General features: G+C 40.5%; 1 protein-coding gene across 3 annotated transcripts in view; it reads right to left on the minus strand.

The window, feature by feature from the left end:
- Positions 1 to 11,630, minus strand: part of LOC126365965 (probable asparagine--tRNA ligase, mitochondrial) — a 97,887-nt gene extending 86,257 nt beyond the window's left edge. For all 3 annotated transcript variants that reach the window (XR_007566281.1, XM_050008761.1, XM_050008760.1), the window contains exons 1-2: positions 11,477 to 11,630; positions 10,804 to 11,375 (exon numbers count right to left, since the gene is read on the minus strand). Coding sequence is in view for 2 of the 3 variants with exons in the window: in XM_050008761.1 (XP_049864718.1) it covers positions 10,804 to 11,375; positions 11,477 to 11,620 (716 nt within the window). In the remaining variant the exon portion in view is untranslated. The remainder of the gene's footprint in view (positions 1 to 10,803; positions 11,376 to 11,476) is intronic.
- Positions 11,631 to 11,650: the final 20 nt, after the last annotated feature.

An 11,650-nucleotide genomic window follows, 5' to 3' on the forward strand; every position in this document is an offset into this window, starting at 1 on the left:
GTTGAGTCACAAACAGGCGCAACAAAAAGACTGCCAAACAACACAACAAAAAGACTGCCAAACAAATAAGCTGGCTGCAGAGGCCAGACTGGCCAAGGCAACCAGAGACAGTGGTCCTGTGTATGAGCTGAATTTGCATGAATTTGTGTGTGTATCTTGCCTTTGGCAGTCTTTTTGTTCTGACTATCTGTGACACAACATCTCTATTATATGGTGAGCAGCAATCTATCCTTTTCATAATATTGTCATTACTCCATCTTGAGTTTCCCACAATGAAAGATTACTTAGAGGTCTCAGAGCAGTGGTTAACAATGAAAGGGAATTACAACAACACCATGTCACATGGCAATACAAGATCACAATATAATGCTTTTACAAGAATCAATGTGCAAACTGCTGTAGTGCATGTTGGTAATATCTCATCATTTTCCTGAGTTCAACATCTCACTCATTATGTGGTAATGCTGACTTAGTTTATAAGGTAGATTGAGAGCAACAACTGAAGAGATGCATGGGGCATTATTGCATGTTCACAGGCCTCGAGTTAGTTTTCCAAACAGACAGGAGTTAGTACAAGAAGCACACCAGCTTGAACATGGTCCAGAAGTCACCAGCGGGTGTCCTTAGTATGTGCAGTGAAGAAAAATGAAACTATGTTTTATGTGCTTAAATCAAAGAACAATAGGGACCACTGAATGAGGCAGTGCAGTTGTTATGACACTGCCCTCACGCTTGGAAGGACAGAATTTTCTCTGTCCACCCATCTTGATTTAGGTGTTTCTGAATCATTTCAGGCAAATGCTGGAATGGTCCCCATGAACATTTTGGACTATTTACTTCATTGTATTGTGAAGACAAATCCTACGCCATTATGGGATGCTATCTGAATGAATAAATAAATAAAATAATACAAATAAACATGTTGTCAACATCCTAAAATTTATATAAATCTGTATGAGAAAAATTTTAAAATTAAGAATTGTTGGCCTTTCCACAACTGGTAAAATTGCACAACTTTGCTACAAACTGAGGGAATGACACTCAATGAAAATTCAGAGTATTTTAACTCTACTGCAAGTTTTCAATCCCCAGAATTTTTTGTCATTTGTGTACATCAGGAAAGTAGACACTCATACATAATATTGGTTTCGTCTTTCGTTTTGCTTTTTTGTCTTTCCCAGCAAGAATGGGATGGACTACTATGAATACATTCCCCAAAGTATCATATATGAAGAATGGAAAAAACAAAAAAACAATCTACACTGAGGTGAACAGATGATAGCCTACTTCATTATGACAATCCTCACAGTCATGTAGCAGTTAACACTAAGCAGTTTTCGGCCATAAACGAAATGACAATTGTTTTGCACCATCCTACTCACTGGAGATGATCTCCTGCGGCTTTTTCATCTTCCCTCTAACGAAAATGAATGTAGACGAGACCAATTTCCAAAACAGAGGAGAGATACAAAAAAACTGCCAAACACATTTTAAAAAATATCATTTACAACTACAAGAATTCCAACTTAACTGAAACTTCCGTGTAGGTGGCAGTTAGTCAGTTGATTTAAAACAGGGGTCAACTGAACCTACCAACAAAGGATGCAACATTACTGGAGGCCAATATTTACTTTCAGGAGATAAAATTTGTAGTGCATGCACATCAACATCTATATTCTGAAAACCACTGTGATGTGCATGGCAGACGGTATGTCCCATTGCACCAGTTAATAGGGTTTCTTCCTGTTCCATTCACATATGCAACATGGAAAGAATGATTGTTTGAATGCCTCTGTGCATACTGTGATTATTCTAATCTTACCCTCACTATCCCTATGTGAGCAATACATAGGAGATTGTAATATATTCCTAGAGTCAACAGTTAAAGCTGGTTCTTGAAATTTTATTATTAGTCTTTCTTGTGGAAGTTTACATCTATCTTCAAGCGTCTTCCAGTTCAGTCACTTCAGTATCTCTGTGACACACTCCCACAGATTAAACAAACCTATGACCACTCATGCTGCCCTTCTCTGTATACATTCAATATCCCCTGTTAGTCCTATTTGGCACGGGTCCTACATACTTGAGCAATATTCTAAAACCAGTCACACAAATGATTTATAAGGTATCTCCTTTGTAGACTGAGTGCACTTCCCCAGTCTTCTACCAATTAACCAAAGTCTACCATCTGCTTTACCCATGATATTGTTACACGAAGGTATTTGTATGAGTTGGCTGATTCCAACAGTAACTCACTGATACTACAGTCATAGGATGCTATGTTTTTTTTTTTTTTCGTTTTGTGAACTGTACTGTTTTACATTTCTGAACATTTAAAGCAAGTTGCTGATCTTTGCACCATTTGAAAACCTTATCAAGATCTGACTGAATATTTATGCAGATTCTTTTAGATAGCACTTCATTATAGATAACTGCATCATTTGCAAAAAAATTCTGAGGTTATTATTAATACTGCCTGCAAAGTCATTAGTACACAACATGAACAGCAAGGGCCCTAGCACATTTCCCAGGGGCACACCAGAAATTACTTCTACATCTGCTGATGACTCTGCATCCAAGATAATATGCTGATTCCTCCCTACCAAAATATCCTCAATTCAGTTACAAATTTCACTTGATATCCAAAGTGATCATATCTTTGACAATAAGCATAAGTGTGGCATTGTGTCAAATGCTTCTCAGGAATCAAGAAATGCTGCACCTACCTGCCTGCCTTGATCCAAAGCTTTCAGTACGTCATGTGAGAAAATTGGAAGTTGGATTTCACATGATCAATGTTTTTGGAATCTATGCTGGCTGGCACTGAGGAGGTCATTCTGTTCAAGATACCTCATTATGTTTGCTCTCAGAATATGTTCCAAGATTCTTCAACAAATCGATCTCAAGGATAATGGACAGTAGTTTTGTGGATCACTTCTACTACACTCTTGTGGATGGGTGTGACCAGTGCTTTTTTCCAGTAACTGGCCATGGCTTTAGTTTGAGGACTCTATGATAGATTATAGTTACAAGATGGACCAACTCACCCACAAATTCAGTATAGACTCTAACAGGGATTCTATTGGCCCCTGGAACTTTGTTCATTTTAGTGGTTTCACCTGTTTCTCAACACCACTGAAGCTAATACTTATTTCATTCATCTTTTTAGTGGTACGAGGATTAAATTGGGGCAGTTCCCCTGGGTTTTCCTTTGTAAAGGAACATTTGAAAACAGTGTTAAGCATTTCAGCTTTTGCTTTGCTACTGTCAATTTCAGTTGCTGTCTCATTCATTAGGGGCTGGACATTAAGTTTTGTGCCACTAACAGCCTTTACATTTGACCAGAATTTCTTTGGGTTTTGTGAAAGATAATTTGACAATATTCTGCTAAGGTAGTCACTGAAGGCATCAACAGCCAAACATGCTTCAGTCAGGATCTCTCTATCTACAGCCCTACACTTTGTTTTACATCTATTATGCAGTGGTTGTATACCATGGAGGATCCGCCCCATTATGAACAGTTCTACTGGGTATATATCTATCTGGTACACGGTCAATTACTCTCTTAAACTTGAGCCATAGTTCCTCTACATGCCCCTGCTCTGTGCTGAAAGTTTCAAGTTCCTCACTGAGATACGACACTACCGTACTGATTTTTTATCTAGTTTACTGAGCATAAACTATCCTAGCTCTCACAACTGTTTGTTCTTTCTTAGAGGAAGATAAAGGTATAGACTGTGGAAAGTTAAAAAGGAAGGTCAATAAGAAAATAATTAAATAAAACAAAAAACAACAACAACAAAAACAACAATTATTATTATTCTTAACAAAGTTAAATAAAATAGGGGGTGGGGGGGGGGGGGGGGGAGTTTGTGTTCTAATGGAGTTTCATTGTACAAGGATGTTGGGATGTAAGAATGTGCTGAAGGGAAGTTCCAGTCTCAAAAGTTTAGGGAAACTTGGATTAGGTGAGAGGATTCAATTAGCTGGAGTGGTGTAGCAGCCACTCAAGTCATGCTGTAAAAGTTCAGTAACTGGGTACAGGGTGTCTCTGAGACAAATAGCTCTTGTATGGCCATTCATGGACTCAATCAGTATACTGTCGGTCACTGCTACATACACTGCTGCACAGGAGACACACGCTAATTGGTTAATAACATGCATGGCTTTGGAAGCTGCCCTGCCTTTGACATGATATGTTTTAGCAGTGGTGGGGCTGAAATAGGCAGAGGGTGAGTGCAAAGGATTAGCTTTTATAACAAGAACAACTTCAGGGGCGGAGATAAGCACAGAAAAGAGCTGTCTGCTCCAATTATCTAGCCCTCCAACGTATTCTAGCAGCTTGGCAATCTCATGGACATAACTTCTATTAACATACAAATTCCATTTTCCTTTCTCTTTTCTTCTTTGTCTTTTTTGGGTTTTGTACCTCAGTCAATCAAAACAGAACCCTTATAGGATTACTCTGTTGTCCATCTGTCTGCCTGTCTGTTCAAGTGTCTGTCTCACTATTCAAAACCGTTTGTCTATCAGGAATGGGTAGACTTCTCCAGCTGAAATTTGTGTCACATACGAAGGTCTGTAGCCCCTTGGCACAGTAGAAAATGTAAGCTTCTAAGTCAATGCAGTCAAAAGGTATGGCCATTTATGTCACATATTTTGATATTCACGAACTCATTCACTGAAACCTATAGGGTACTACCATTGACCCAGAATCATTACATCCAGCAAGAAGCAAGGTTTCACAGTACAAGCAAATGAAAAATTCCAAAAACTGTTAATTAGTAACTATACATAAAAAAATTGTCATTTGTTATCAGACTTTCTGTCTGTCCTTCCTTTGGTTAAAAACCCTTTTCCTAAGGAATGGGTAGACATAATCTTGCCTGTATCATATCAGTAACAGGGAAAAATCAATGAGATTTTTGATTCCCTTGATGAGTGATCTGTCTATATACATCACTAAATTTGTATGGAACCTTCGCGAAGCCTACTAGCACTTATCTGGATTTTTTCCATTATTATTATTATTATTATTATTATTATTATTGTTGTTAATTTCATCATATTCTTTATTTATTATTACTTATTTAAAAACAAAGATTCCAAGACTTACCAAGCGGGAAAGCGCCGGCAGACAGGCACATGAACAAAACACACAAACACACACACAGAATTACGAGCTTTCGCAACTGGCAGTTGCTTCGTCAGGAAAGAGGGAAGGAGAGGGAAAAATGAAAGGATGTGGGTTTTAAGGGAGAGGGTAAGGAGTCATTCCAATCCCGGGAGCGGAAAGACTTCCCTTAGGGGAAAAAAAGGACAGGTGTACACTCGCACACACACACACATATCCATCCGCACATACACAGACACAAGCAGAAATATGTCTGCTTGTGTCTGTGTATGTGCGGATGGATATGTGTGTGTGTGTGCGAGTGTACACCTGTCCTTTTTTTCCCCTAAGGGAAGTCTTTCCGCTCCCGGGATTGGAATGACTCCTTACCCTCTCCCTTAAAACCCACATCCTTTCATTTTTCCCTCTCCTTCCCTCTTTCCTGACGAAGCAACTGCCAGTTGCGAAAGCTCGTAATTCTGTGTGTGTGTTTGTGTGTTTTGTTCATGTGCCTGTCTGCCGGCGCTTTCCCGCTTGGTAAGTCTTGGAATCTTTGTTTTTAATATATTTTTCCCATGTGGAAGTTTCTTTCTGTTTTATTTATTACTTATTTAATTATATTCTTTATTGTTACTTCTTTTTTAACTTTGCTGTTTTGGTCTAAGGTTGCTTTGATGCTATTCTCCATTACTGTTGCTTTCCAGCTACTCTGCTCACTTCAGGAGCACTTTGTCATCACTGGGGATTGGAATGCGGTTGTAGGGGAAGGAATAGGAGAAAGTGTTATCAGAGAATATTGCCTTTGCAGTAGGAATGAGAGAGGAGAAAGACTAACTGAGTGCTGCAATAAATTTCAGACGGTAATAGCGAGCACTCTCTTCAAAAATCACAAGAGGAGGAGGTATATTTGGAAAGATTGGGAGACACTGGAAGCTTCCAGATGGATTGCATCATGTTAGACAGAGATTCCAAAATAAGATAATGGATCGTAAGATGTACCTATGTGCATGTATACTCTCAGGTCACAATTTAGTAATGATGAAGAGTAGACTGAAATTCAAGTGAATTGCCCAAAAGAATCAGTGTGAATGGAAGTGGGATATTGAACTACTGAGGAATGATAAGGCATGTTTGAAGTTTGCTAAGGACATGGATACTGTAATAAGGAGTGGCCATCTCTAAAAATGGCAACCACATATAGTGGACAGACAAACATAAGTGTAAGGAAGGCAACTGTGAAGAAACCTTGGGTAACAGGTGAAATACTTCAATTGATCAGTGACAGAATGCAGTACAAAAATGTTGGGGGAAAGGCAGGAATAAAGTAATATAATACCTTAGGAAAGAAGTAAATAACAAAGGCAGGGCAGTCAAGGTGAAATGGCTGCAGGAAAGATGTGAAGAAATCGAAAAAAATGATCTTTTGGAGGACTGATTCAGCAAAGCTAGGGTGGTAACACTAAGAGTGCAATGAGAATTTCACTTTAAAATGCAGGAGAGAGAGAGAGAGAGCAGATAGATGAGAGGGAGCACCTGCCTGGTGCAGATGTTCAAAATTCTGAGAAAGACAGGAGTAAGATATAGAGAAAGATCAGTAATACACAGTATGTACTAGAACCAAAAGGGAACAAAGATTGGAAGTTAAAGAACAAAGGGCTTGGTTTAAAAAGGGATTAATCTTTTGCCCCTACTGTTCAATACATAGGCCTGCACCAAAAAAGCAATGACACAGCTAAAAGAAAGATTCAAGAGTGGAATCATAATTCAGGATGAAAGGATATCAATGATACAATTCACTGATGACATTACAGGATCTGCTGGATAGAGCAAACAGTCTAATGACTACAGAATGAGGATTTAGAGTAAACGGGTAAAAGACAAAGGTTACAAGACGTGTCAGAAATGACAATAGCGAGAAATTCAACATCAAAATTGGGGATCAAAAATTTAAGGAATTGTGCATCTTGGATGAAGCAAGGATGACATAAAAAGCAGACTAGCACAGGCAAAGAGGGCATTCTTGGCCATAAGAAGTCTACTTGAATCAAACATTGACCCTAATCTGAGGAAGAAATTTCTGAGAATATACATTTGGAGCACAGCACTGTATGGTAATGATTCACAGACAGTGTGAAAATTGGCACACAAGACAACCAAAGCATTTGTGATGTGGTGTTATTGAAGAATATTGAAAATCAGGTGAAATGATAGGGAATGAGATTTACCCACAGAATCGGCAAAGGAGGAACACACTGACAAGAAGGACTAGGATGATAGGGCATGTGTAAAGGCACCACGGAAGGACCACTATGGTACTAGAGGGTACAAACTATAATGAAAGACAAATCTGAATACATTAAATGAATAATTGAGCACATAGGGTTCAATTGCTACTTCGTGGATGAAGAGGTTAGCACAGGAGAGGAATTCATGGTGGGTTGCATCAAACAAATCTGAAGACTAATGTTTTTGGGAAAAAAAATAAAAATAAAAAAATAAAATAAAAATAACAACCACCTTCCTGACAGAATACCGTATGTTGTACTGCCGACAATGCCACATATGCTAGTCTCTGGTCTGAGCTACGATAAACTTTAGTCGTTCCCACACCTTCTCCACAACACAACATTTCACACACTTAGCAACTAAATCAAAAAACAGTGGGAATTTACTCATCCATCCCTGAGGACATCCAGGGAGCTACTCATGAACTTTGGTGTGATATCCATAATTAACAAAATTATGTAATAATATCCACTACTAAAAAAAATATAAAATTAAATCAGATAATTATTCAATACAGACTGTTGGTCCTGACCAGTGATATAGGAAACATGGAACAAATACCATCGACAAATGGCAATACAACATGATATCAGCAGCAAAATTTTCGAATGGATTAAGCCACAGATCAGTCTGTCACCAATTAGTTCTTTTCAGTTGTATATTCCTTGGAATTGACAGCTCGGAACCAAACTGTCACCTGTCACCTGTCACCATTCAATGTAACCTATACCTCTGGCTAGGCTACAGATCAGTCTGTCACCATAATGAGGGTGTTTTTTCCTCCCCCCCCCCCCCCCCCACATACACACATTCATTCATTGCCTTCACCAACCAACAGCAAAAGTTGGGCAAAAAGGACTATTTAACATGAGTTGTCGGCTTTGAACACTGACAAAGTTAATGGTTGCTGTGCCATCACTTTTTGGTGTGTATATTCACATTTTTGTTATCAGTTGACGAAACCAACGAATGTGCAAGCAAACAAAAGTGAGTGTGGTGAGATGATATGTAGCTTAGCCTGACAATGTCAAGGTTAGGTAGGAGGTGGTTGTTTGGTTGCGAGTTGGCGAATCCAAAGAATGTGAGAGTTAAAAAATCTAGTTGCAGTGAAAGACTGTTATGTAGCTTCGACCACTTGAAAAAAGTGCTACTGCCACCACATTATAGTTGCCACATTGTTTAAGGCATTTATTGTGCAGGTTTCCTATGCCACAGGCCAAAGCCTTTGACTCATTTCGAACATTCCTATTTATCCCAAAACTGTAAATACACTCCTGGAAATTGAAATAAGAACACCGTGAATTCATTGTCCCAGGAAGGGGAAACTTTATTGACACATTCCTGGGGTCAGATACATCACATTATCACACTGACAGAACCACAGGCACATAGACACAGGCAACAGAGCATGCACAATGTCGGCACTAGTACAGTGTATATCCACCTTTCGCAGCAATGCAGGCTGCTATTCTCCCATGGAGACGATTGTAGAGATGCTGGATGTAGTCCTGTGGAACGGCTTGCCATGCCATTTCCACCTGGCGCCTCAGTTGGACCAGTGTTCGTGCTGGACGTGCAGACCGCGTGAGACGACGCTTCATCCAGTCCCAAACATGCTCAATGGGGGACAGATCCGGAGATCTTGCTGGCCAGGGTAGTTGACTTACACCTTCTAGAGCACGTTGGGTGGCACGGGATACATGCGGACGTGCATTGTCCTGTTGGAACAGCAAGTTCCCTTGCCGGTCTAGGAATGGTAGAACGATGGGTTCGATGACGGTTTGGATGTACCGTGCACTATTCAGTGTCCCTTCAACGATCACCAGAGGTGTACGGCCAGTGTAGGAGATCGCTCCCCACACCATGATGCCAGGTGTTGGCCCTGTGTGCCTCGGTCGTATGCAGTCCTGATTGTGGCGCTCACCTGCACGGCGCCAAACACGCATACGACCATCATTGGCACCAAGGCAGAAGCGACTCTCATCACTGAAGATGACACGTCTCCATTCGTCCCTCCATTCACGCCTGTCGCGACACCACTGGAGGCGGGCTGCACGATGTTGGGACGTCAGCGGAAGACGGCCAAACGGTGTGCGGGACCGTAGCCCAGCTTCATGGAGACGGTTGTGAATGGTCCTCGCCGATACCCCAGGAGCAACAGTGTCCCTAATTTGCTGGGAAGTGGCGGTACGGTCCCCTACGGCACTGCGTAGGATCCTACGGTCTTGGCGTGCATCCGTACGTCGCTGCGGTCCGGTCCCAGGTCGACGGGGACGTGCACCTTCCGCCGACCACTGGCGACAACATCGATGTACTGTGGAGACTTCACGCCCCACGTGTTGAGTAATTTGGCGGTATGTCCACCCGGCCTCCTGCATGCTCACTATATGCCCTCGCTCAAAGTCCATCAACTGCACATACGGTTCACGTCCACGCTGTCGCGGCATGCTACCAGTGTTAAAGACTGCGATGGAGCTCCGTATGCCACAGCAAACTGGCTGACACTGACGGCGGCGGTGCACAAATGCTGCGCAGCTAGCGCCATTCGACGGCCAACACCGTGGTTCCTGGTGTGTCCGCTGTGCCGTGCGTGTAATCATTGCTTGTACAGCCCTCTCGCAGTGTCCGGAGCAAGTATGGTGGGTCTGACACACCGGTATCAATGTGCTCTTTTTTCCATTTCCAGGAGTGTATATAAAATATGACATCGCAGCAGCCATTAACATTATGTCACTGATCAAAGCTGACAACTCGTAGCACAATATTTCTCTTGATCCATCACATCTCCAACACAAACCCAAAAGTGAGTCTATTGTCCATAACTGCCAACATCAAAATATTTCAATAACAGATCAGGGGGAGGGGGTAATTTTTGTTCTGTGATAATACAATTAATAAGATTATACTAGATTTTCCATTTCTCTAATTTTAATATTTTAATATCCTAATGTGGTACTGACAATGTAAGGTTGGGATGCTGATTCACTTCTAACAGCAGAAACAAAGCACACTCGGTAATGTACATACACTTTACTGGGGACAGTGACAAGGTGGAGTGATGTCTGAACAATAAAGACATACCCTCTGCCAAGCATCACATGGTGGTTTGCAGGATATAAATGTACATGTAAACAAAATTTTATTATATTCTCTGTGTTGTTTATGTTTTCTGTGTACAGTATCTGTACATGAATGTTGTTATGCTCAGTAACTGCATGTAAGTTAGTGTTTTCAGTATGAAGTCATGACAAAGACTAGATCATATCTTCCCAAAATATGTGCTAAACAAATACAATACCAATAAACTCCATTGTGAAATGAATAAGAATAGACATTTTGTTCTGGACATAAATAAGTGAAATCAGAAATATATAAATGTGCATAGCTACTGCAATTGTGCTTACCTTAGTACAGCTTCCAAATGTAGCTGTCCTGAAACTGTGAGAAATACTTTAGAATCGAAATATGCTTCTTCTTCACTGCATCCTGACTTTGACATTTCTTCACGTAACTTTTTACTTTCAGGCATTACAAGAAAGACTTCTCCTGCACCTTCACAGTCATTAGCTGTTAATATTGGAGTGTGAATATAAAGAAAACCAAGTTTATTGAAATATTTGTGTACAGTATGTGACACAGCTCCTCGCATCCGCAGAAGAGCACCAAAAGTAGTTGTTCTTGACCTTAAATGCAAAAACTGACGCACATAATCGGGTGGATAGGATTTCCTGGCTGCGAATGGATAACCATCTGTGAAAACACAAGGCCCGATTACTTGAATGTGACTCGCCGACAGTTCCAAATCACCTTTACTATTTGTTTTAAGTAATCCAGATGCTCTCACTGACGCTCCAAATGCCAGTTGATTGGGTTTGTCGCGGGTTGGAATCAAAATCTGCAATCTTTTTACACAAGAGCCATCATTAATATCGACAAATGTCAAGTCCTTCATCTTCCTCAGGCCTTTTACCCATCCCTAAAATTATGTCACAAAATTACACAAGCGTCTCAATGATCATCAAATAGCTATTTTTTTATATTTTTATTTAGTTTATAGGTTATAAGTTTAGATGTTACCTGGACTGTCACACTACAATCAATGGGTTTTGATGTTAAGACATCTGATATGCGTGATATGTTATGAATATAGTTCTTCACAACATTGCTACACGCACCTGTTTGATACACGCGCCCCAAATAATTAAACAACAATACTGACATTGCCGGCTTTGCTAAACAAAGACGAATCGA

The sequence above is a fragment of the Schistocerca gregaria genome, chromosome 4 (genome assembly GCF_023897955.1).
Source record: "Schistocerca gregaria isolate iqSchGreg1 chromosome 4, iqSchGreg1.2, whole genome shotgun sequence".
Lineage (NCBI taxonomy): Eukaryota > Metazoa > Arthropoda > Insecta > Orthoptera > Acrididae > Schistocerca > Schistocerca gregaria.